This window comes from Simochromis diagramma, unplaced genomic scaffold (genome assembly GCF_900408965.1).
Source record: "Simochromis diagramma unplaced genomic scaffold, fSimDia1.1 OVJJ01000205.1, whole genome shotgun sequence".
NCBI lineage: Eukaryota > Metazoa > Chordata > Actinopteri > Cichliformes > Cichlidae > Simochromis > Simochromis diagramma.
The window spans coordinates 9,000,592-9,027,845 of NW_024386782.1; the positions used below are offsets into that span (position 1 = coordinate 9,000,592).

Consider the following 27,254-nt stretch of genomic DNA (forward strand, 5'->3'; position numbering starts at 1 on the left):
AGAGACAATAAATTTAAAAGGAGCATTTTCTGGTTGTGTGGAATAAGGCAGGTTGTGGGAAAGGTTGATTAGGCTAAAATAAAATAAACCGATCAAGAAGATTGAGAGATTTGTGGAAGTTGCACAGCTGCTAGAGTAGCATTTTTCACATCTGAAGAATGCTTGACTAAGAGATAGTGTGATGCAATTACAGCAACACCACAAGTGAAGTGTTTTGTATATTAACATTAGCCTCTTTCATATATCAACCAAGTTGATGCATCTCTCTACTTCACTGATTCGAAGTATAACGAGCACAAAAGAAAGGCCAATGGCTATAGAAAATCATCTGATGCAGCGCTGCTATTTATACCCCACTGCTCCATCAGTGTAAGCTAGTCTTTTTAGCATCACGCCACAGGCCTCATTGTGCTTATAGCTTTGTGGTGCTGCGCACTAATGCATTTTTACAGTAAACATCAAACCCCTCCCTTACCCCTGCCACACAGTTTCCAACCCCCCCCCCCCACTTACAAACAGGCTTCAGCTAGCTGAGTCATGGTAGCAGACTGCACAGGCTGCTGGGGAATTTTGTGATCAGGTTGAGAGCACAGTGATTCTGATCTAGGGCAGTAGTCCACAGCCCTTATGACTGTGTGAAACATTTATGAGTTAAAGTAGTTTCTCTCTGTTACAAAACACTGCCAGATTAAATGTTTTTGTATGTATAACTGTGCACACTAGCTCAATGTTTTTCATCTTACTGTTATGAAGGAAGGACTAGTTTGCATTAAGCTTACCTTAAGAAGAAGAATGCTTGCTCACTTTCTGAATTATCTGCATGCCTAATCATGTCATGGGTGTGTGTATAAGAGCCTAGATGCCTTAATAGAGAGAGAAATGAAAAGCGACGGAGAAAAAAAATGACAGACGTTTATCTGTTTTCCACGTAGAGCCCATCTGAATGTTATAGTCTTCATGACTCGTGTGGTTTGGGGGATAATGGAGAACTCACAGTTGTTAGCTAGCGCAGCTAACTAGTTTTTAGCGCATTGTTTGTTAGCTTGATTTGCTAGTCCACCTTTTTGTATATTTACAGATTTGCAAAATAAAAACCAGCACAAAGTGTCTGTAAGGGTTTGAGCCACCATATGCTGCCAGAATAAGTCTACAAATGCATTACAGCATTGAGTCTCTATCAGAAGAGTGGAAAACCATTGCTCCAGAAAAAGATATCCCCTCATTTTGATGGCGAATACTGTCAAACACATCAATCCTGAAATCACTGTTCACTCATGTTCACTTCAGCTGGGATCTGGCACCTCCAAAGTCTAGTGTATGAAAATAGTTGCTACCATTTAAAAAAAATAAATTACTGGTTACAACCTCACCAGATGATTATGTCAAAAAAAGAAAAAAAAAACAACACACACACTTTGCTTGGTTACGTAGTATATCTTATGTTAAAGTGGGACTTTGACAGAAAAAATTATTAAGTCCTGCACTGAAAGGGTATTTTTTTTCATATTTGCTCTTAGATAAAATGCACACTGCACACATTGTGTTGTCCCAAAAAGACTTGGCTTTTGTTTAGCTATAAATTTCAACAGCAGTGGTTACTTTGGGGAAAAGGGGCATTGTTTTTATTTGCATCAGTGTGGAAATATTGCTGCTGACATGCCGAGAGACTCGCTGTGTGGATATTGTTTTTACTGTCACACCTTTGGTATATGCACTGGGCTTGTATGTGTAGGTGGTAAGTACACAGGTGCAACTGGAAATTATCTAGATGGACAGAAAGGGGAAGTACAAACTGCATGATAATGAACTGTATCATAGCACTCTTCAGCACATTTTTTTTAAAAGTCATACGGTGTGGAAAAAATTCAGAAATAGGGTGTCAGAGGATTTTTTTTTTTTTTTTTTTTTTTTTAAATGCCCAGAGCAAAAAAATTGGTTGATATTTTTACAACATGCCATTGTGAGATTTGATGTTGCACAGTGTCCCTTTAGTGCTCTGCTGGGATTTTTTTCCTTCTTTCAACAGAGTGGCAATGCTCTTCTGGTCAGGCTGGATGATCGGTCTTTTACACTTCCTGCTGCAGTGCTCTGCTGCCTTTTGTCAGTTTAGCCAGGCCAGGCTAACCTTTTTCTCATCTCTCTCCCCTGTTAGCTGCAATAAGGTGCTTCCTGTCAGTGGAACCCTCCACTTACAGCAAACATTTATCTCTTTCACTCATAAAGATACTCAAGGCACAAAAAACCCCCAAAACAGGTCTCTGCAAATTCATTTATCCTCAGTGATTTCCTTTGTGTCTGGGGCGAATTCCTGCTTTGACAGACGGTGTTCTTTGTTGGTCTGCTTGTTCTCCTTACTGTTCATATAATTATTGCTCAGTGTGGGCAAGATCTGGACTATTAAAAACAGAATTTTTTCATTAAGCACCAAGTAGCTATGTTCCCTAAAATCACAGCTAAGTCTGCCTCACACCACTGCTAATATAGTTTACCAACATTCGGCAGACCATTCTAATTCAACTGTCTTTTCATTCTGTATGCTTAGAATGAATTAAAGAAACTGAACGGTGAAATACCCTAAAGAGGCAGTCCTGGTATTGAGTGGAAATTCTTTCACACAAAAAACAATTGTTGCTGATGAAACACTGACCACAGTCTTCCTCATGATCCACTTTAGCTGTCTCCTGATAAATGAGTGGAGGGTTAAACTCTGAGCAGGGTTAAAGTTCCCTTTTTGTGCTAAGATTACATTTTTGGTGGCTCAGCAAATGCACTTTGCTAAAACATTAGGCTGCATTTATTTTTAAGTTTTAAAGCAGTAGTACTGACCTAAGGGTCATGTTCTAATTGGCCCGGAGTGGAAATAATTTTAAACCTTTGTTGCATGACATAACCTCAAACTATCTCAAACCACAAATTCCTGAGTGAAGTCCAGTAACTGGTAAAATCTTTACTGGCAACCTTTGCACTTTCTTTTGATGAGTGGAAGAAAAAAAAAATCAATGCAGTTTCAGTTCTTCTTTGGTTAGGCTGAAGTTGTGTTTAGTTAAGCAAATCTAGGACTGTGACAAATGTAAGCTCAGTCACTCAGTTCACAAACAGTGTCTTCTGAACAGCCAGTAGGTTGTTTTGTGTTGATCTTTCTTTAATGGAGTGGTTTTGGAATATGCTGTGCGCCAACACAGCACACTAACACAAGAATATACTCTCCAGGTGGGGATTTACTGTCCTGATTACTGAGAATTTGAGGACATGAATCAAAGGAAAGGGCTTGTGGATAGCTGGAATTGTTTGACATTCTGCTCGGCTCCTGAGACTAATCAATAAGCACGACCTTATTCTTAGTCAATAGCCCCTATTTGGAGCTTGAAAAAAGGGAGAGAGGAGACATCAACATTTTTGTGTGTATAAAAATACACAGCGGGCAGAAAAAATAAAGTATCAAGGTTATTTACCAGAATGACTTATCAGTTTGCTCTTGGTCATTTATACCCAGAATTACAGTAGTACAATTAGTACAATTATCTAACTGCACTAATTCTAAAGAAAGGCCACAGAAGAGAGAGAGAGAAGATAGTTTTACTTTGCCCTTTAATTGACCTGAGGATGTTTAACCTTGTCAGGATAAATGTTTTCATGCTCTGTTAGAGAACTGGCTTTCTGCCATGTCTTCTTAGGTGATTATGTTGTACTAAAATATGAAGGATATCTTAAGAGCGACATTCCTTTTTTCTCACAGACTTTCATGGCTAACTGCACGGCAAACAGCTTGTACATCTATGCCAGTAATATTTTATTTCTTCTTAGATGTCCTCCACAAAGGATAGAGTTTACCCCTATTGGGGGGAAAACACCTTATTTGATCTATAGTAATGCCAGCCAAAGACCAAAGTTCACCCTAATCAGGGAAATGCTGTTTGCTGACTATGCTTCACTGGTCTGCCACTCAGAAGAAATGCTTCAGATGTTCATCAGAAACTTTAAACATGCCTGATTTGAGTTTAGCCTCACTAGGCATTTCCATCTGTGACCATCTATCCTTTGAACTTTAATGGTGTATTGATCATGCAGTGAATGGCATACCTGCCCAGTAAAATTCACGGTTCGGTTCGGTTCGATACTTTGGTGTCACAGTTCGATATTTTTTCGATACAAAAAAAATGTTCATGCCTTTTTAATTTGTCATTTATTAAAATTATAAATATATATTTTAACTCACAAGTACAGTTTTTAAATTTAATGTTGCTGAAACTACAAAGTAATAAAAAAAATAAATCTGATTGAGGAATCACTCATCTTTGGAAAAGAGAGTTTATTACAGAGAAATGTCTCTTTCCAAAATAAAAGCTATACTGTACACTTCTTCTGGGCTATATTCTCAGCAGCATATTAATCCTGGGTTAAACATATCAGGTCCCCATAATGAGAATCATGTGCTCACGGCTGTCTAAATGACTCGGGTAAAGTTTGTAGCATGCGTGCTTGTTGTTTTTGTCTGCTTCCACTTGTCTTTGCACTAGGATGATGTTGGAGTAAATGTGCAGTCATATTCGTTGTGTTCCCACTAGTGCTGTCAGCGTTAAACTCGTTGAAATGACGTTAACGCCACAACACGGCAAATCTCCGTTAACGAGCTACTGGATCGCCTGTGCATGGGGCTGGACGGCCAACACGTTAACGAGCTAACTGCGCTAACACACTAGTTCCCACCAATGTAATTGAGCATTGCATGGCACATCCAACATATTGTTTTACTTTTGTCCATTACGCGCTTACCTTCAGGGTCATACGTCACATGAAAACCAAAATAGTTCCAAACGCCAGATCTGAATTAGGGTGGGGGAGGTTCAATTTGCCATGTTGCAACGACAGCTTAACTTCTGTCTCGCTAGCTTGCCCTGCGCTCAGTGAATCTGCGTTCGACTACTCCGCCTAGGCTGCACTGTGCTTTTTAATTTAGATTTTTTTTTAACTTTGGCAACACCATAAATGCTGTCAAAGGCAAAGTATCAAATGTTTATTGTAGGCTTCTTACCTTACTTTTTAATGTGGTCACTCAGACTATCTGTAACCTTTTTTTTGCCTTACAATGTAATCAGACAATGCACTCTGTAAACCACTTTAAGCATACCACAATCTCCAGAGAGTGTGCTCCAACTATTATCACTACACACACTGAAGGAATTCCATTTGGAAATACTGTTTAATTAAAATGTTAAGAGATTCTTCAGGATATTGGTTAGAATCTGCAAGCTACAAACGGATTGATTGGAACTACTGGAGGCACTGACACAGCCTGATAGTCTGTTCATTTTAACTCATTTCTGTGTGGGATGTTATTTGTGTTTAGTAAGGAATTAGTAGCAAAGGGATATGCACACCCTGCCTATTTCCTTTTCACTTGATGCAGAAGCTGTGGCGACAATTGTTTTTGGTGCCTTCTTTTAAAACAATTAGCAAAGAAATATGCAGATTTCAGCTGTGTGACAGATGTACAGCTGAGTTGATCCCATTCCTGATTTCACTGTGATTATTTCCTTTCACTGCTGTATGTGACTATAGCTTGCTTTACAAGTATATGACGGGTTTTTTTTCCGTCCCTTTTTAACCCACCAGGAGCGCTGTAATTGATTCATTGTTTCTTCAGTCGGGGGAAATGATATTTAATGAGCAGACGCGAGATGTGTTTTAATTGCTGAGTGAATCCGAGAACTCCTTGGTGATTCAAAATCAAAATATATTGATGCTGAAGCGTAGGTATTCAGAGCAAAGTGTGGGAAACGTGATGAGAAGAAGGGCGTAATTGATCAATGGCAGCCTTGTGCCTTGTGATGCCTGCAAGACGGCTAAAAGACAAATGCCGGATCTGCTTCACCCCATTAATAACTTCGATGAGCTGATGATTAAACACATAGGCTACACAGTCAATCGTCTTAAAGGGTTTTACTTTTATTTATGCAATTAGCTAGCAGCTTTATGCAAGGCAGTTGTGAAATAACAGCTGAGGGTGCAAGACTGCCAAATCTATTGTTTTTCAGCAGTGGCACACACACACATATCAGTGTAGTATTGTACTGTAATGTGGCACAGGAAACATGCACGCGTGCCGCTAAAAGGCTAAAGCCATATGTGGCCTGGACCACTCTGAGGTGTTCTGAGTGGTCACATCTTAATGTATCCTCAATGTATTTTGGTTGCGTTCTCGCTCATTCTGCAGTCTGAGTTGTGACCAGATCTCAGAAGACGCATTTAAATCCCTGTTACAAAGAGGGACTCATGAGCTACTGGTGAGCTGCTGCACTTTGTGCTTGAGTGTGATTCACATTCTCACATTGCCAAAGTCAGCAAACCAGCCAAATCTTCTTTGGGGATTATCATTGTCATTAATTGGATTTTTAGCCTAATCATTGATGATGTAATTTCTATTTTTACTAATGGGAGTGGTACAAATACATTTAAATGTTTTTTTTTTTCCTATTATCTTTTATGTGTCACTTTTCCGCCCCCCTCGGGAGGCCTTGGGTTTCCAAGTTTAGCCAATTTCTTATATGTAACATTAGATTTGTAATTGGTAGATTTATGTCAGTAGGACAGACTCTGCTGCAGAGCATTATGGGAATGCTGATCTAGCAGGTTGTGGAGGATTAGGGTCAACATGAGTAAGAAGCTCAGGCCTCTTTTCCACAGCTTCTGCTTCTTATTCTGCATTTAGTTTAATTAAATATCCTTATTGTCATAATTGATATCTTAATGAAGTTTGTGCCGCTTTGCCTAACGCTTTTCCACACCTCACCACGGGATGTACTTTTCTGGTCAGAGTGCATGAGTCTCAGTGCCTCATGCCTTGCGTACATAAATACAAAACCAAAGAATTCAAATCCCATGTGGTCCTTAACCAGTGAGCCGGTGCTATTCTCCCACAGGCACACAGTGAAGGAGTCTTGAGGTTAGTTGGTTCAAACTCAGCAGGTCTTGCACCCATCGCCCTGCTCTCCACTCATTGGCTTTGTCATACCAGCTGCAATAGTGTCTGTGAACAGAGAGCATTATTCATGTCCTCAGAGGGGGGCAAGTCCTAATTGAAATTCCAGTCTTTTCCACTGGAATGAAGTGAAGCAGCCGACATCCACTGTATTATCCTGGGCCTGTCACCTTGAAAGGCCCACTGGAGACGGTTAAAATTCCTGGGTAGAAGAAAAGTGATGTATAACAAAAGGGACCAATGAAGCAAGACAAAAGATTCTGGCTGTATGAGGGCAGCGGCATTACAGCAGCATTGGCTTTCTATGGTGTGGTGTGAACAACTTCTCTGTACTGCAGTAACTAAAGGGCTGAACTGTCTGTGGTTGCTGGCTGCCAGTGGGGTGTGCATGCTAATGACCAAGTGAATGAATCAGTGCCATTCTGATCGAGGGGAAAGGAGCACAAGGAACCCCTTTCTAGTTTGTTCAGCAGCCTACTGTCTTCATCTCTGTACTGTCTCAGAATAAAAAAAAAAACTGTACACAGTAAGTACTGGAGTTATATAATTTTCTGACTGATGACTTAAGCGTTTCATTAATTAAATCTCAAAAACTAAGATTAGCACAATAGTGTAGCTTCCATCCTCCTGTTTTGATAAACTAGGAATATTCCAGACTTATTAAAAAGATAACAATTTTCTCTGGTGTGTGAGTGTTTTTGGTGTCAACTTAGTTTTACTCTGTGTAAAAAGCCACGCTGCAACAGCAGTAATTTCTGGATTTTAGGATGTGTTGCATTGAAACAACAAACCTCATTTGCTGATGACAGTGCCAGGATCCCTGTTCTGACCTGCCTGCCTCGCCTAGTCAGAGTTGTTGCTCTGTTTTTTTTCCCGTTTACTCATCAACTTTGCACATTTCATTCCCCCAAAAGTCAATGAGCGCATTATGTTTTTCTCTAAAGTGATTGAAAATATTTTTCTTCATTGCAAAAAGGTAAATATCATCATTATAATGTTACATTTGCCAGGTAATTCAACTGCATATGAATGGGTACAAACATCTCAGAACAACTAATTTATGGCAACCCTTTTATTTGAGGCAACTTCATTTTATTTTGTGCTCCAAAATTTCCAAAGATTATAGCTAGTTTGAACATACAAAAACTAGTGTCAGTCCCATGTGTCATCTTCCCAAGAAATTTTTGAAATTCTGGTATTTCCACTCGTTTTATATCATTTTTCTAAATATGTCTCGACTAGAAAAAAAACACATTATACTTTTTTTCCCTTTTCGTTGTTCTCTTTGCCAGGGATCGAGCTGTGCCTGCCAGGATGGCGATTTTCCATGACCATGGTGGCCAGCTTTGTGGTTTTGGGTGGTCGGCTCTTGATGCCTGGAGTGGCGTACCTCTGTCGCAACTGGCAGGTACTTCAAGCTGTCATCATCTGTCCCCTGCTGCTTATGCTGTCCTACATTTGGTAAGGAAAAGACCTTAGCATTCGCTGCACTTTGGTACCGGGTTATCTTATCTTGATTTTGATATTCTGTTAAACGTAAAATATTTTTTTTCAGTTACACAACAGTTTAAAAAAGACACATAGATGCATCCACGGCGATCAGATGTGACTTCATTTATCGATTTTCCTTTCAGTAAATTAAGCACTGTTTAACAAAAGATACACTTGCAGAGGTTTTTCTTCTTATTATTATTTTTACAAGCTTAAAAAATAGTACTAAAGTCCAAGCTGAGGTATCTTTTACACTTAAACCTCTGCTCTGACTTTTTCCAAAGCATAAGCAATAAATACACCATTTATTCTACCTCACTGAACACAGTTCTGTAATACTGCTGATGTCTACAAAGATGGCAGGAATATAGATTTTGCCAGAGTTTCAAAGGCCTTGGTATCTTTGATGTCCCTGCAAAACAAAGGGGGGTTCTGTTCAGTAACAGTCAGAAGTAATTCAAAGCAAACATCTTGTCAAACATCAGTCTTTGTCATGCAATACACTTTCATTAGCATAAGAAACAGTGTGGAGAAGGGATGGAAATACACCTCGGGCACATGTCAGGTTAGTCATTGTGATTTGGTAAATAAAAAAATGTTGATATGTCCTCAGTTCCATTGTTCCGATCATAAAAAAAAAATACAGCATTCATTATCACTCAGCAGTTTGATGGCTCAGCTGTTGAATGGGATTTGCAACAGTTGTATGCTGTGACACAATCATGGCTTTGTTTGCTAAAGACTACACAATTCAAGGACATGAAGCAGGTTGTGAAACTTGTGGAACTTCTGTTGGTATCACAAGTTTGGACATTGCACAGTGAACTCAGCCTGAGAGGTTCTCTGTAAACTTTTATTATCAATCCAGCAATCTAACAATCTGTCATGTGATACTGTGTCATCAAAGTGTGATGGCTCTGTCACACAGCACACATTTTTTTAGCACACAAAAGTTGGCAAGAGCCTTTGAGGTAATTTCCAAAGCTGTGTTAACTTTCCTGATTAACTGTGGCTGACTCTGCAAACATCTGGAATACAGCTGATTAGGTTGAAAATTTAAACGCTGCAGGTGATCTAATGAGGTTGGGTGAGGGTGGGGGGAGGGATAGTTGCAAACCACACATGTGGAAAATGATGAAACCTGCACATCTACTTTGTAGACAGAGGTTCATCCAAATGCAGCACCAGTCGTTATGTTATTGACTGTCTTCATATACACACGTACTCTTTCTGCAAGCTGATACCTAACCTCTTTGAGAAGTTTATGCAACATTATGGAAAATGATAGATACAAATAATAGAGCGGCACAGGGGGTGACATTGGCTGTGAGACAGTACCACTGTAAATTGTGTTGTGTGTGTCACACCGCAGCCAACCCATCGGCTGTTTGGGATCTGGTGTATAGCTTTAGCTTAACATTGCACTTTTCTTCTCTGCCTCATATCCAAACTGCGTTGAAATGGTGCAATGACAGACAAAAACAAGATTTAGCACTGCGAGCCCTGACAAAGTTAGATTACATACAACCTAATAAAAGGAGAACTCTTTTTTTTTTTTTTTTTTTTTTTTTTTTTTTTTTTCCCCCTGACTCATTTTTCATGTCATATTAACAAGGACATCCCCCATCTTTTTGACAGGATCTTCCCTGAGTCACTGCGTTGGCTGCTCGCCACTCAGCAGTACGGTCGCTCCAAGTGGATCATGGGACACATAGTAGAGAAAAATCAAGTGAACGTGGAGCTTGACCCAGAGAACATCCTCGCAGGTAATGAATCCTTCAACAGTAATTTAAAGATATCAGACTGCATTTTACATTTTGATATGTTTTGCGCGACATACTGCTTCCCTGCAAAGGTGTCTGCTAGGCCTTTATTTTGAATGGTGTGGTCTGCATTGTTATTCCCAGCTTTGCTTATCCAAATGAGACAGATTGACAAGGTTATATACATTTCCCATCTTGCTAACACAGAAATAATCCACTACAAAGGTAGCATTGGGTGTTGAACATTGGATTATGGCACTCTCAAATGTTCATTAATATCATTATAGCTTGGATGGGTGGACATGAGCTGACACAATAGTGGGCAGATGGCAGATGGTTGTAGGTCGGGCATTTGACCCCATGTTAACTGTACTCAGACCAGCCAGAACAAAGCAGTTTGGATTGTGTTGTTGTGAAAATCAATAGCAGATTTGTATAAGGGTTTGTTTATTATATATACTTTGTTTCCCTGTTCTTGTCCTGCCATTGCGTAGTTATCACTCCTTTTTGAAAAATGAGGGAAGGGAACTGCCACTATGAGATAAAAGGCTTTAAGAGGAGCCACAGTGTGAAATTGACTGCATATTTTTAGAAGTCGGAGTCTCTGTGCTGACTCTTAGCATTTAGGGAAATAAGTGCATTACCATAGACGCAGATTTATCTTTTTTTTTTTTTTTTAATGTATAAACTTCCCCATACGGTAGAGAAGCATGAGCTATTTCTCTACTTTCAATTGCTCAGCACTAAATTATGCTATAGAAGCAGACTGAACCATGTCTTACTCATGTAGAACAATTTCCTTGATCCCCTTTGAAAAAGTGGAATGATTTGCACAGCTCTGAGCACAGTTGATCTTACTCAGGGGATCACTGGAAAACCTGAGTGGTTAGCCAGAGATAACCTTCGCATGCCTGAGTCAATGTGAAAAATGGACTAGCATGAGGCAGAGGTGTGTTACTGTGGCAACCGGCAGACTGATACCAAAACATTAAGTGTGTTATATCATGTATCACGAGCAGCTCAGGGGTGTTGCCCGCTGGTAGCTGCTCTCCTGTTAGTGTTACCATACCTGTTTGACAAAGCTGTGGGATGGTACCTGTGTGGAATGAATGAGCTCACCAAAACATGGAGTTTCTGTGGTTTCAAACCCTGATAACTGTCCAACTTTTACTCATTATATTTACAGTACTATCATTCAAATACAAAACTTTCCAGAACCCTATTCTTTTAGAAGGGTTTTAAACATTTGAATTTTGCCTACACTTTAAGGTAATTCTACTTAGTTTATTATTCAGGTTTGTGTACTACTGTACTGCAGTGCAACAACAGATGGATGTTGACTTTTCAATCGAAATGCCAGAAAAAAAAAAGAAATATTCTACCACTTTCACTTTCATTTCATTCCTTTTTCAATGTATTTATTAAATAAATAACAGTTTGTTAATTTCTCTAATGTTAGATAGGAAGCACTTGGTGAATGAGGCAACTTGTATAAAGTGCTTTGAGTGCTCAAGAGGAGTAGAATAGTGTTATATAAGAATAGAATAGAATAGAATCGAATAGAAGTATCCTTTATTTAATGTCCCTCAGTGGGGAAATAAGAACCAGCCCGGTTGCATATGTGAAACAGTAAATAGGGGGGGGAAAAGAAACAAATGTGAGTTCTATAATTTTTATGATATTTTTTTTTTATTTTTGGCAAAGCTTTAATGATATCTGTGTTTTCCTGTTCCCAGAACTACAAAGATCTCTTCAACAGAGGCCCAAGAAAACATGCATTGTGAAAATGGTTGGGACGAGGACCCTTTGGAAGAATATCGTTGTGCTCTGTGTCACCTCGTAAGTGGCTGTCTTAAAATGTAAAAATAATTCTGTGTTAAAGAATGCAAATCATTTAAATCATGTAATTATTTTTGAAATGGTAGATCAGTGACATAAACCAAGAAGCTGTATCTTTATTTGTGTCTCTAACTTTTTCTGATAATTGTTCACCTTGAATTTGATGCTAGGATCATTTAAAAAGAGAGTTCTTATTTTAATGCATTTTAACACTCTGTAAGCATGAAGCCAAGTGTGTGGTTATGAAAGCATAATGCTTTGCTTCCTTGATATAGGATTTCTGCTGCATTTTGCAGACTCCTTTCTGTCATATTTTTAGTTTTATAATTTAATGATTCACATTTTTCAGTCGGTCACAGTACTCTACTACAGGCACGCTGGTTTAGCCTCTGGACTCTTGTACTGCAGACTCATGCAGTTGTAATACATGTGTACTGTGTAATGAGCAAGTATTTCCCTAAAAAACATGTGAATGGGGACAATCATCTCTCCAAAACCCATGTACTGTAATAATATACAGCGCTAACAGTGCCTTTGCAGATGTGTTTGTTTTCCATGCCAAGTGCACTAATGCCCTCTTAAAGCCTTTTAGATAATTGCTTTTGAAGTTTGGCGCAATAGTGATTGATTTAAAAAGGAAAAAAAACACAGACGTGTATACTGGTAACAAGCCAATCACCCTCCTCTTTAACCCAAGACACACAGAAACATCATTTCCTGTTTCTAACACATGTAGTCTAATATACATAAAGTTCATTTTCAGTCCAACATAGGATCCAATAAAGGGTCTGTTTTTTGCTTTTTACAGTGTATTCTGTCTTTTTGAGAACAGGGTTATATGTGTCAGTGTGCTAACGAGGGTGTGTGTGTGTGTTTGTGAGTGTGTCAGGATTTGAAAAGATGTACATAATACAGGTACTTGGAGTGCAATGCCACTCAGACCTGCCATTTTGTGGAGTCAAGATGCCACTATTAACCTGCAGGCTGGATAGAGGATTGATCTTTAGCTGTTTCTTCTTTTGTCCTTCCATATTTGTGCTGCTCTCTCTTTTCATCTCCAATGGACTCTTCCTTCGATCTGAGACCTCATCTCTTGCCTGGCAGACCGAGCTCTACCTCTGCTTTGGTGCACAGTGTCCCTGATTCCCTGTTTGCATAAATTTTACATGAGCTTTGTCCTTATGAAACATTAGACAACTCGGAAGGAGGGTGTGAGGGCTTGCTTTTGTTTTTTTTTGTGTGTACATACGGTGTGTTTCTGTGTGCCAATAAATCTGTGTTTACACATGTGAGGTTTTTGGGGGGTTTTTTCAAAATACACTGAGATTAGAGAAAGCATGAAATAAAGCGGCTCTTCACTGCTTTACACAGTTTACTTGGTACCCTTATGAAAGATGTAGTTCAGTGTCTCCTGATGTAGCCGTTGTATTGCTTGAGATGTCGCTTTTTTTGACTTGCTTTTCTCTTTTCTCTGTTTTTTATTCAGGTTAACTGGTTATGGGATCCACCACTGCTTTGCCCGCAGCATGATGGATCCTGAAGCTCAGGGAACCACCATATTCCCTGACTTCTATACACACTATTACACAATGGCAGGCATCGCGGTTGCATCATGCATTGCCCTATGTCCAGCGGTCTGCCTGATGGGCCGTCGCGGTGGCCTTCTTCTGTTTATGATCATCACTGCCCTCGCATCTCTGCTGCAGTTGGGTCTACTTAACTGTGAGTATTACATAGGAACTCCTATAACATGAAAAAGCTCTAGCGGTTCTTGAGGAGGCCACTCTCATGCAGTTTATTGAGATTGACTATGGTCTAAAGTCCACAATATTAAAACCCCCCAAAAAGAACTCTTAGTCACATAAATCGAAGCAATAGTTTAACATTTTGGGAAATAAAGTTAGATCAAAATCAGCAAAATCTGAGGTCTGTTAGTTAAAATGAAGTCTCAACTCAACAGAGTTAGCAAAAAGCAAGGCCAACCAGCCAGCCTGGCTGTGTAAATGAAAAAAGGCCACATGGTTGACACATGCTTACAAGTGCATACGTCTAAAAAAAAAAAAAAAAAGTCCTACATTTTTGCTATTCATAGACACATTAAACATGATGGTTGTTACGAGATTTGCTACCTTTAGTTGTTTTGTCCCTGTTCAGTCCCTGAACTTGATTACATTGTCAGCGAGTACCAGAAGTGCCTCAGATGATCAAAACAGCCAGCAACAGTTTATTCAGTTACAAACGAGTTACACTTAATGTTTAACCTGAGTCAACACATCAAGGTTATGCTCATGTTCTATTTTCCCTTTGTTACGCTGTGCTGAAAGGCTTAGCTCAACATGTGTTAATTCTCACTATTTGTCACTCTTTTCTAATAATTCCTCATATTTTCAATATTTTTCTAGTGTTGGGGAAATACAGTGAACACCTGAAAATAAGTAAGTCTATCTGTTCATATATACTCATATATTCATATATATTCATAAGTGTTGCATTTTGTAAAAATATATTAGCTTATGTTTTATATATATATATATATATCCTTGTGGAGACTCATGATGAAGTTCTAGGCTCTCTTTTTATTTATTTATTTATCCCCTTATGTTAAAGAGGGCGAGCCTCTTTGTTACAGAACCATGAACTCACCACGAGCCTTCCTTTACTTTTCTCTTCTGTTTATCCATCGCTGTAATCTCTCCACACTAATCCCCCTGTGGTAAGCGAGAGCTGATTTCAGGGTAGTTCTCCTCTAAACCTCTTTATGCCATTATGCCATCTTTAGTATGTCTTATTTGTAAAACACCCTATTTAAACCGTCTTTGGGCTAAATTGGCTCATTGTTTGCAGATTCATTTCTCAACAGCTCCTCATTCTATATCTCTTTTTGTTGAACTTACATCAAAATAAAAGCTAAAATAATAGCCTTTGTTGTCATTGCATTGCCTGATCTAACTCCATTGAATTTACCAGAATTGTTGTAACATTATAATTTTTGAAAATAATAATTTTGGCAAATACTTGCAATCATTTTCCCTGAAAAGTAAATTTAACACATTTTTACATATACACCACTGTTGTCCTTTCACTGATTACACAGCATACTGAGTGAAGAATCTCCATGTTTGTGTCTCCTGATTCTTTTGCAGATACCACAAGTACAATGAATACGCATTTCACCATTGGCTTCTCCGCTATCGGTATGTTCTCCTCCCACGCAGTCAGCGCCCTGAGCATCTTCTTCTGTGCTGAGATCACTCCCACTGTGATCAGGTAAACCCACTGCAAGAGCAAGACTGTACCACCAGAGGAGGGGGAGATAATGTGGAAAATGTGTTCTTATTTTGCAGAGGAGTAAAACAATATTCAGGCTGACAAGTGTTTCACAATTCAAAATCTTTGTTTGAAAAATCTGTTTCATTGTTCTGGAGAACTTATAATTCATTTTTTAGTGTAGCTGCTGTTTTTGTTTTTAATCGTGACCATCCATTCTGCTCCTCCTCCTGTTTAATATCGGTATGAAATTCCTGAACTGCTAGAAAAGACAGACTCACAACTCCGTATCAAATGTAATCCACAACTTGCACAAATTATCCAGCCTTTTGAGGATGTGTGACACAGCACTTGATGTATAAAAATATAGTTTTTTTTTTTTAAAAGCATTGCTCTGCTAACAATGTGTGAAGTGCACCATCTAGTGGCTAACTTTGGCAATGACAGGAAAGCGAATTTCCAACATGGAGTAGAGGGTGTAGACGGTGCTGCAGCACTCTCTGCTGCTCCTCGGGAAAAAGGCAGAAAAGAAGAGGAGGGTAAAACAAAACTGCTTTTAAATACCAGATTTAGCTTTCCAGAACAACGTGCAGGTTGTGATTCACTTAAATTGCAGTAATTTTAATATTTGTGAGAGGTTTTAAAGGTTTGTGAGATCATCCCAATTCTCTATTGATATTACAAGCTAATAAATATTCTGTCTTCCCATAGGGGTGGTGGTTTAGGCTTGGTCCTGGCCAGCGCTGGCTTTGGCATGCTTACTGAACCCATCATGGAACTCCACAATCAGAAGGGCTATTTCCTTCACCACATAATTTTTGCCTGCTGCACTCTCATCTGTATCATCTGCATTCTCCTGTTGCCTGAAACGCGCAATCAGCCACTCCCCGAGACCCTGGCTGATGTCGAGAACTACACCCGTCCACCCCTGCTTCCCCCGAGGAAACCTGGATTGCTGCACACGTCTGACAGCACCAGGGACTACACAAGAGTGCGTGACACACCACTTCATGAAGCGCCCATCATCATCATGGACCCTACTCCCTCTTCAGCTATTGATTTGACTGGAGGTATGCAGTTAATCGAGATGCACTCCTGTGTGGCTGGCCCTAAAGATCCCAACGGTCACTCGGTTTCATCTTCATCTACGGGCAACATGATGACACTGGGTAAAGACGCCGTCACACAGGGCAGTAAAGAGCACCTGCTGTCTTCCACTCCTTTACACAAAGCCCCGTGTGTCACAGACCCACTTTTAGCTGCTGCAGAAGAACCTCCTGCAATCGTCCTGCAGTCTGTGGAACCACTGTTAGATTCATCCCTACCTGAAATGAACGACAGTGGTGAATCCCCAACAAGAGAAGCAGAAATTACACCTGCTGCTTCATTGGATTCTTCCACTCCCCCCGTCCCTCAAACTGTACCCTCCTCTTTGCTGATCTGCACCACGCCCATCATCGAGCCCCCACCGAGCTCCACTTTAAAATCTCCGAACCCGCTGGATAATGACATCGAAAATATAAGCACAACATCTGACCCGCCTTTGCTCAAGGATACTCAAGCCACTTCAGCGGGTTCTCCTTCTCCCCCTTCCATAAGAGACAGTCCCTCTTCTCCTATGGATGGAGGAGATGAGGATTTATCTCCTCCTTCCATAAGAGATCAACCCACCCTCCTTCTCATAGACTCCCGGCCACCTCAGTTAGATTCTACCTCTCCCTGCGTTGAAGAAAAATACGTTTTACCTCCAAACACACCTCCTCCATCCATTGACTCAGAGGACTCTTCCACTCGCGCTGTCATAAATACAGTCAACAATGCAACACAGTCTCCTTCCATTCTCCCTGTCACAGACATTGCACGTAGCTCCACTCTAGAATCAACCACTCTGACTGTCACAGACACTGAACCACGATCAGCCGCTCGCCTCGTCTTAGATTCAGTACCATCTTCCATCACAGATTCAGCCTCCACAGACGCAACTCCCTCCTCTCTAATGGACTGGACGGTGTCCTCCCCCATAGACTCGGGTGTTCTCTCGATCAGGGACAGTGCCAGCACAGAAAACAGCACTGTCAACGGCATAGCATCATCGTGATCCACTTCTTCAGCCAGGAATTGAAGCTTTAATTGTCTCACCAGGAGGCAGCCACCCACATGAACATTGCATCAATGGGAACAGGAACTGGCCTGCTTAGACTGCAGGCACTTAATGAAGACTGTTCCCCACCTGGAGTTGAGTTAACATGTTTGCAAAGTTTCATTTTTTTTTTTTGGTTTTGTTTTGTTTTGGGGTTTTTTGTATTTAGTTTTTTCAGTGCTGCTGCACCCTTTTGTGCATTTAGCCACCTAATGAGACCATGCAAGCGGGAGAATGCCACAGGCTGGTATGTGACAATGTGACAGTAACTTCTGCGCTTCGTTGAATGTCACTGGAAATCACCAGCGTTTTAACTACTCTGACGTAAATGAACGGGGACAAAATCACTGTCATTTTTAAGAGACTTAAAGCAATTCCCATAATTACTGAGACGTGTCATCAGCACTGGGGAAGAAATGCAATGGTACTAATAGCAAACAAACAAACAAAAATCACTGGTACTTGTGCTCAAAGGTAATGTCAAGATATTTGTACAAAAAGGTTGCTTTATATGTATGGACAAGTAAATCTGAATGTTACAAAGTGCTTTTTGTTGCTATAGAGGTAAGCAATCAGAATTGGAATAGTTTTTTTTTTCTTAAAAAGAAAATGCCAAAAAACTACCCTGACCAAAATAAAGTGTAGAAATAGTGCCAAAACTTTAGTGATATAGTATTTGCCTGTTTGGGAGAATACTGTTAAGTGCTCTCCCCTGCTATAGGCTATATGTGGATACCTATTCCAAAACTAGGAAGTAAAGAAGAAGAATGAACAATTTATCACCATTTGATGAATTAAAATTGACAGAAAGCATATCTGTGATGCATATGAGCAGTGATACTGGTGAAAAAGAATGACCCACATTTTGTCGGTCAGAAGAAACTTTTATTTTTCCAATCATTCAAGCCAATGAAATTTATGGTATGCAAATGTTTTTTGATTTTTTTTGTAAATGTATTAATGTAAGTATATTGATAATTACTTGTTACGCTTGATTGTTTTGTTTTTTTTAAATTCAAAGTATTGTTTTGAATAATCTCTCATGGCGTGCCCTTATTGTACAGAGCTATACTTCATTCTTACAGTATTTGTGGCACCTCGGTGTGGTGGCACTTTATCTTTCGAAGTGGGGACTAAGCATGAAAATTTATTGTGAATGTGTCGGCAACAAACAAAAAAGCTTAAAAAAAAGAAGAAGAAAAAAAAAATCAAATCCTAAAAAAAAAATAATTTTTGAACCTAAACCCGAAAATGTTTGACGTGATTGCCAAATGTCGCAGCACCACTAACCTTGTGTTTTCCGAATCGTGGTCCGACATTAAGAGCTTATTAACGTCGGGGTGTTCATACTTTCACATGCACAACTAAGTTTACCTTAAAAGAAGGAAAAAAAAAAAATGCAATACTTCTTACATTTGTCAAAACGACATTTTAAAAATACAGGTCACAACCGTTCAGTCAGATTAACCGACTGATATTCTTAAATTGATAGACTTTTGCTTGAGGAGGCACTTTTCCTTCCAAAGCCCATGTCCGTCTGCGGACAACATTATACTTGACTTAAATGTGTGTGAAACTTGACAGTTGTTGTAGTACTTTGTGCTTTGGAGGTTGTAATATTTGTCTAAGGAAGGATGTGTGATTACAGATAATCCACTGTTTACAACAATCCTCGTAATAATGATCATTATTATTAATAATAATAATAATTACACTGTACTGTAAAACTTTAGAGCCAACTGAGTGATGTGTTGTCATTTCAAATGTGCTAAAATGATCACAGTGTATCATAATTACTTATATCCAGGGAGTATTTTGGAGTTCTATTAAGGTGTCATTCAGGAGTCAAACGAAACAGCCGACTTGACGGAAGATTTTCCGTAAACCTTACAGCTACTTCAGTCACTAGAATTAAGTTTTGCTTTTATCAAACTCAACTTTGCACTGACTAAAGCCTGCATATCCTTTGATATTTATTTGAATGATTGCGAAAGCCTACCTGTGGTTGTTTTACTCAAATGCAGCTTAAATCGCACCACGATGGCTCCACTTTTTGATTGATCTAGGGTGGCTGTGAACGACGACCATCTAGTCATTAATATTGTTTAAATATTTCTTGAGATCATTTAAACCTGTGTATGCTGTGCTGCTACACGTGAAAGCACAATGACCTGCAATCGTGTGATGTCAGATTTTGTTGGGGTTGACAACACCCTTTTCAACGTTGTAGACTGCACGCAATAGATCAGCATGCAGTCTACAATGTTGAAAAGGGTGTTGACACTAGATTTAATAAGGAAATCTTGGCATCTGCAGTTGAGAGTGGGTGGACTGCAGTGGTCAGTAGCTTCATTTTACTCGGAATCCTCCTCGGTGAATGTTGATCTCTCTCTATTTCAGTGTGTATTGCAAAAATTGAAGTGTGTATCAACTAAATCCCACGCAACATCTGTAACGTTAATGACACAGCACGATGCAACCGGTGTCTTCTGAGAAATGTTGCTTCCTCACTTTTCTCCCATGCAGATGGGAGTAACTACACTTTTTGTTAATAATCCTTTTATTTGACTCTATTTGAAGCAAAATGAAAGTTTAGTGAAAGTAATCCAAAGCAATGTTAGCACCAGCGATAGAATAGGATTTTTTAATTGTTGGAAAAGCAAGCAAAAAAGAGGAGGAAGAAGAAGATTATGTCTTTTGTAAATACGGTAAATGTGTGGAAACATCGAGCTTAAATAAGATGAAGGATCCTGGATCTTAGCAAGGACTTGTTTTGAACCCGGCAGATGAAAGTCTCACATAGGACGGCCCCAGTATACACATTTCAGGTGTTGCTTCTCTTAACCATGCGACTTAAGATCTCTTTAAAGGGGAGATTTAAATGAATGTAAAATAAATAAATAAAATGATAACAAAAAAAAAACAAAAACATGGATTGTACCATTTATAAATTCCAGTTGTTTGGTTTCATATTGTTTTCAGTTTAACAGTCATCATGCACTTGTATATAAGCCATACCTGTTGTTAAAATAAACCACTATTTATTGATCAACTGTTGATATTGATGTGTTTTTATGACATTTATGACTTCTCTGTGTCTTTTAAAAAAAATCATTTTAAAGTTAAAGTCTATTCAAGTATTCTAATAATGACATTCAAAGAAGATGAACAAGGGGGGAATGGGCGAACTTGAATGCAGTCTATTATGACTCGAAGCCCTTAGGCTTCAAGTCGTTATAGACAAGCTGAGACATTTCGCAATCAATGGCATCAGAAAGTAGGATTTATAACTCCTCACGTTTCCTGAATGTTAAGATATTTTCCTTTTTAGCCTGCATCAAAGTAATGGAGGTACAGTCACATGGAAAGTTCCCTAGGGTTGACTTTTACCTCTTATCTCTTGAGGACCAGTCTTACATAGAGTCGGTTATTTAATACATTTAGGTAACATACAGTGGCACAACTAGCTGGAGAATCTGTGCCTTCTAAGGAAAGGTGCGTTACTAGCCTTAGCTAAGCCTTAAAACCCACAAAAGCCTTAAAAACTGGGCTCGTTTCTACAGGTAGCTGCTTATTAAAAGACGACTGGGATGAATCAGCAGCTGCAGTCTGGAGCATTAAGCTGGTAAAGTCTGACATCTTCTAATAGCGAAATTAATTATGTGGATCTTTTAAAACATCCCCATTCGAGTGAGAAAGCCAACCCTTTTTTTTTTTTTTTTTTTTTAATGCTTGCCTGTATGGGACAGGGTGATGTCAGGGCCATGATGCGGCATGATCCGCTGGTCCACTGCATCAAACCGGGGCGCTCCCATTGGCTAACAGGGATGCTGAGGATGCTGCGTTGTGTATAACGTCATCTGACCAGTAGCACGTTTATCTATCTCGCCGGCTCAACACTCACCCGAGAAATGAGGCAAGTCCTGATTTTGAGAAACACCGCGGCAAGACACTGAAGAGTGGACGCCAGTTAAAGTCGAGAAAGGACGCTGCCTGCACGCACCCGCAGTTCACCATGAGGGAAATCGTTCACATCCAGGCTGGTCAGTGCGGAAATCAGATTGGGGCCAAGGTATAAATGTCTTCATTTAATCTCTGAAGAAGGGATCTAAAGGACTAATTTTCATTTAAATGCGGAACGTCACCGCGTTTGTGTGCCTTAATAGTTTACAAAGCGCGGTTAGTTCGGCACATTTAAATCTGTCTTTAAGAGTTTAATATCGATCAATCACGGATTAACATACCTATATGGAGCGGTTCAGTCTGGTTGATCTTTCAGGTGATGTGGCCTGCGCTGCTGCGCGTCATTGTGCCACCAGATGCGCAAAAACTAAAACAAGGCCTGACGCACACACGTCAAACTTGCTTCATGTTTTCGTTTTTGCTGTGTTACTCTAAAAAAAATAAGTAAATTAATTATTTTTTTAAATGCTAATGAATAGTAATGTATTTGTCTTAGTTCTGGGAGGTGATAAGTGATGAACATGGCATCGATCCAACCGGTAGTTACCAAGGTGACAGTGAGCTGCAGTTGGAGAGGATAAATGTCTACTACAATGAGGCATCAGGTGAGAAGGAAAATGTTGCTTTAATATAAACCACATGCTTGCATCTGAATTTTCCACTATACACAAAGCAGCTTTTTTAACCACTGATCATTATTCTTGCATGGCCTTATGCTACACAGACCTCATTTGACTGTCACAGTTTGCTCATGTCACTAATTTAGCTGCAGTGGAAACTAGGTTCTGCTATGAGTGAAGGGACACAAATGAGGACAGTGCACCTGCTAAAAATCTCTTTTTCTGTGTCCTTGTCTCACCCCTCCCCCTCCGTCTCTCTATAGGGAGCACAGGTATCTGCAGTCTCAGTATAGCTGAACTCATGCTCAGTATCTGATTTTACTGGTGCCTGTGTTGCAGGTCCTTCTAAATACAACCTGCTTTGTTGCTCACAGCTGTCGTACATCAAGCAGCCAATCAGTGCCTGGTAAATAAAGGCGCAGGGATAATAAAGAATTAGTATTTGTGTTTCATCATTAGGCCTCATGTTTTCGGTCAACATCTCAATCCACATGCACCCAGGGTTGATATCCAACCTTTTACTCATCTGCATTGGCAATAAAGGACAACAATCTACCCATATCCTATTTCCCAGCAGCATGCATTATTGATTCTTTGTTTCCACGTTGCATGCCGGCTTCAGTGTCATGGGAGGTAACTACCTAATGCAGACTGAACAAAACAAATTGTCCTTAAAATAAAAAGTGCAGATTCATAAGCAACATTAAAACTTCAGCACTGAGCAAGAAAGTGAAACGAGGCAAAGTCAAGGAAGACTGCTTCTGTGTCTGAATACATCCTGCAAGACTCAGCACTTTGAAAGCCCCACTGGTTTAGATTAAGCTGTGCAGCACGCTGCAGCAGTTTTGCAAGAAGGGTGACAGGCAGAAAGGGTGGGGCAAGGCAAAAAGCAAGAAAAGAACAGAAGACGCTTTGAATTCCCAGCTTAATTGAGAGGCTTGTATCTTTAAGGAAATGCTGCTTGCGAATCTTTTGAAATATGCTGAGGTTTTTCTTCATGGTTTACTGCCGGTGTTGCTGAGGTTACTGAGACTGTTGATATTTCCATCCATTACCCCTCCACATCCCTCCCTGTCCTCGTATTCAAAGGCAGCAAATTTGTGCCCCGAGCCATTCTGGTGGACCTGGAACCAGGAACCATGGATTCAGTTCGCTCTGGTCCATTTGGGCAGCTATTCAGGCCTGACAACTTTGTTTTCGGTGAGTTGACAATAAATCTGGATCAGACCATTCATCCTGAACCGACTCCACATGTGTGAGTCATCCGTGCATGTGTGCAGCATGTGTCTGACCTACTGTCACAGACAATGAAGCTGCACTTCGTTTCCACTGCACTGCACAGTACTATATATTCTGAGCACACAGCTCCTGCAGTCCCTCGGTGATGCATTGCCCATGTGTCGACTGAGACAGCTCTTGTGGTGACTTAGCAAAAATACAGTCTATGTGGAGATTCTGCAGCAGAACACAAAGCAAATAATAATATGAGGGCCAAAAACATTTATCCCAAGATGACAATCTATTTTGTCACTGGATAACAAGTGCTAACAAGTTGAAAATGGCAGATAAATCACTTACTGATGCTTTCCAGAGAAATAAGTTATTTTGAATTACAAATTGGTTGCCAAGTTTTAATCAGCTTTCTAAGAAGTTTTGTAAAACTACACCAAGGCTCACTTTTGTTTTGAGTGAACTGGTAGTGCACACATGGAAATATTATTAAGATGGCAATGCTGATGTTGTTACTTAGAAGATCTAAAATTTCACAACAGCTGCTGTTTTGCTTAGCTTGTCGATACATATCAGACAAGTGGGAACCTTTATTATCTTGCCAGTTTCATTTGACAACGTTTGACAAAATGATGGCAGGTGTTGACCACTGGTCTTAATTTCATGTCGAACCATCCAGTCGATGATTTTCAAGACCAATATAGATACCGACATTCTATGATCTTTGTAGTGCTGTGAATATCTACTGCGTACAGGGAAGTTGAAGAGTGCCCTCTGGTGGACAAACTATGCAGCCACAACACTCATAACATGGTTGAAGGGTGTTTCTCCTGTCTCTTTTATTAATGCTGATACCGATAGACTGGCAAATAGCAAATATCAGCTGATAGTATCAACGTATCGATAAATTGTTGGGCTATAATTATGAATAACTGTAACATATTTTGTATCCAACAACTGACAAGACATATCAAAACTATCAACTTCATCTTGATGCCAGATAAAAAGTTAAATAATCACTAATTTATTATGATCCATTGTGTATCACTATTGTCTGTGCAAGACTTCGTGTCAGTCAATTCATTCTTTGGTCACAAATGTAAAACCTTTATGTGTATAGATGTGTTAACTAAAACAATATTTTTCAACATCAATTGTCTTTAAAAATTATTTCATGCAGGTCAAAGTGGAGCAGGAAATAACTGGGCTAAAGGTCACTACACCGAAGGAGCTGAGCTGGTGGACTCTGTGCTAGATGTGGTGAGAAAGGAGTCCGAAAACTGCGACTGCCTTCAGGGCTTTCAGCTCACCCACTCCCTGGGTGGAGGCACAGGTTCAGGAATGGGCACACTGCTCATCAGCAAAATCCGTGAGGAGTATCCTGATCGCATTATGAACACCTTCAGTGTCATGCCTTCCCCGAAAGTGTCTGACACTGTGGTGGAGCCCTACAATGCCACTCTCTCTGTACACCAGCTAGTGGAAAATACAGATGAGACCTTTAGCATTGATAACGAGGCTTTGTATGATATCTGCTTCCGCACTTTAAAGCTAACCACACCCACCTATGGAGATCTTAACCACCTGGTATCAGCCACCATGAGTGGTGTGACAACGTGTCTCCGTTTCCCTGGACAGCTCAACGCTGACCTCCGTAAGCTAGCTGTCAACATGGTGCCCTTCCCCCGCTTGCATTTCTTCATGCCGGGCTTTGCACCTCTGACAAGCAGGGGCAGTCAGCAGTATCGTGCCCTCTCCGTGCCAGAGCTCACACAGCAAATGTTCGATGCCAAGAACATGATGGCAGCGTGTGACCCCCGTCACGGACGCTACCTCACCGTGGCAGCCATCTTCCGTGGCCGTATGTCAATGAAAGAAGTGGATGAACAGATGCTGAGTGTGCAAAACAAAAACAGCAGCTACTTTGTGGAATGGATTCCAAATAATGTCAAGACTGCAGTTTGCGACATTCCGCCCCGTGGCCTCAAGATGTCCGCCACCTTCATTGGCAACAGCACCGCCATCCAGGAGCTGTTCAGGAGGATCTCAGAGCAGTTCACCGCCATGTTCCGCCGCAAGGCTTTCCTCCACTGGTACACAGGGGAGGGAATGGATGAGATGGAGTTCACTGAGGCCGAGAGCAACATGAATGACCTTGTGTCCGAGTATCAGCAGTACCAGGATGCCACCGCTGATGAAATGGGTGAATACGAAGAAGATGAAATGGAGGATGATGAAGAAGTCCGCCATGATGTTCACCACTGATTCTAAAACACAACAAGCCAGTTCCTAATAATAACAGCTGTTGGAGTGCAATGAGACCACAAGATGTACGCTAGGGATGCTGATTTCAATAAATGTTGTGGTGTGCAGATTATGGTCAACTATAGTTGTTTAGCCTATATTGCGCTGAATATAAATATAGCCTTTACTGACAACGACGGTGAATGGTGTTAGAATCTAAAGTTATCCAAGTCATGCTATGTCAGTGTCAACAAGCAAGTACAGTTTTGTAACAATAACTCAAATGTGCATTCTTTTCCTCATGTCTCTAATAAAAGATCCAGTCTGTACGTCTTGTCAGGTTTCTTTTTTCAAAGGTACATAATGTGCAAAAGCTACGTCAAAATATGTACAACCCACATAGCTCATGACATCTTGATCTATTGCATTGTTTTGCAAGCAGGTATCAGATTGCCACCCATCCAATCAACGTCAAAGAAGCCCAACCCAAGTAGGAAGGTTCCCAGCAACAGCGAATAAACAGCCTGTACAGTGCACAAAGGAAAAGTTAAAAAAGAATTTCAAAGCACACAGTGATCGCTGATAATCTCACACTATAATGCGTAATATCAAAGGAACATGTCAGGGTTGTGACTTTCACACACACACCTTTCAAAGTGCGTGAAAAGTTTTTTAAACTTTTAAAATATTTTATGCTTCTTGACACACCCTAGTCTGAACTGTGAATCCAAAATTTTCCATTGGAGAGAGAGAGACAAAAAGGAGACAGACAGAATGTCAATAAATAAAAATTTTATTTTGGGTAAATCTTCCAGGGAATAACACAGAATACTACTCTGAACCAGTTATCCCAAAGGAAAGAAAACAAGGAAGTTGTTTTTATGACTGAGAAACAGATCTGGCTCGTTACAAGCTTTTAGTCAGATTACCTTACATGGGGCCAAATTACAAATTACAGGTCATAAATTGAACCACCTTTTTCTTGTATGTCACAAAAGAAGAAAAGTTGATTAGCAAAGTTGCTCAGAGCTGTGTCTACTTTAATGCTTTGTATGTTGACAGCTCAGACTGAGGTTTGAAAAGAAAAACTTTGCAAGTGATCCACTTCTGTCCACAGAGGAGCAAAGAAACAAAGCAGTACATTGTCGCCAGAAACAAAACATTAAATGGGTTTAAAAAAGACGGTTGGAACTGTTGATTAAACTATGTATCACAACTACATTTTATTTTGGGAATTAAACAAAACAACCCCCGATAATTTTAAAAAACATGTTTAATGATTATAACGTTAATGCCAATTTTGGATTTCAGTGGCAACAAGAGCTGCCTTCTTCCACATCAAAAAGGCCATACGTCAAGAACCCTCTGAGAGCTCGAAACAATGCTTCCCCACATTCAATATGGATAAACTGAGCCTCGGCTTCTCAAATACACATACTTGACAGGCTGTGATCTGTCCCCTCTGCAGCTGAGCAGCCTCTGTGATGCTAATGTATTCTCTAGCACTTGAAGTTATTGAACAGTACTGTTTTCTTAATTTGATTACTATTCCTGACATTTAATGACACATTTGAAGTTGTAACTACTGTTTGTTTGTTTCCATACCACACACTAGCTCAGTCGGTCAAGCATTAACACCCAGACACCCTATGCGGACAGACTGCTATCTGAAATTTGAGCTAAAGGCAGAACACCCTCTTACTTTGTGCACTTCACAG

The 27,254-nt window shown here is 40.0% G+C and overlaps 2 protein-coding genes across 3 annotated transcripts in view; both read left to right on the top strand.

The window, feature by feature from the left end:
- The window catches only part of LOC120727248 (solute carrier family 22 member 23-like), a 35,540-nt gene extending 15,009 nt beyond the window's left edge, over window positions 1–20,531 (top strand). Inside the window, exons 4-10 of the mRNA XM_040021465.1 lie at window positions 8,272–8,440; window positions 10,109–10,236; window positions 11,970–12,072; window positions 13,559–13,794; window positions 14,475–14,507; window positions 15,216–15,339; window positions 16,051–20,531. Of these exons, the coding sequence (XP_039877399.1) occupies window positions 8,272–8,440; window positions 10,109–10,236; window positions 11,970–12,072; window positions 13,559–13,794; window positions 14,475–14,507; window positions 15,216–15,339; window positions 16,051–17,437 (2,180 nt within the window). The 3' untranslated portion in view covers window positions 17,438–20,531. The remainder of the gene's footprint in view (window positions 1–8,271; window positions 8,441–10,108; window positions 10,237–11,969; window positions 12,073–13,558; window positions 13,795–14,474; window positions 14,508–15,215; window positions 15,340–16,050) is intronic.
- A 708-nt stretch (window positions 20,532–21,239) lies between these two features.
- Window positions 21,240–25,865, top strand: LOC120727261 (tubulin beta-2A chain-like). 2 transcript variants are annotated; one of them, XM_040021491.1, is made up of 5 exons: window positions 21,240–21,551; window positions 21,939–22,047; window positions 22,326–22,334; window positions 23,152–23,262; window positions 24,473–25,865. In XM_040021491.1, exons 1-5 carry the CDS (start codon window positions 21,495–21,497, stop codon window positions 25,555–25,557), a joined length of 1,371 nt encoding a protein of 456 aa, XP_039877425.1. In that variant the 5' UTR covers window positions 21,240–21,494; the 3' UTR covers window positions 25,558–25,865. The 2 variants fall into 2 exon arrangements, with proteins under 2 accessions (XP_039877425.1, XP_039877433.1); XM_040021499.1 differs by lacking the exon at window positions 22,326–22,334.
- Window positions 25,866–27,254: the final 1,389 nt, after the last annotated feature.

What these genes read in the sequence shown, in the direction of transcription:
- LOC120727261 (XM_040021491.1), top strand. Translation starts at nt 21,495, where the DNA reads ATGAGGGAAATCGTTCACATCCAGGCTGGTCAGTGCGGAAATCAGATT. An exon ending in GAAATCAGATTGGGGCCAAG is followed by an intron (nt 21,552 to 21,938) that starts GTATAAATGTCT and finishes TATTTGTCTTAG; the next exon opens with TTCTGGGAGGTGATAAGTGA. An exon ending in GCCTGACAACTTTGTTTTCG is followed by an intron (nt 23,263 to 24,472) that starts GTGAGTTGACAA and finishes TATTTCATGCAG; the next exon opens with GTCAAAGTGGAGCAGGAAAT.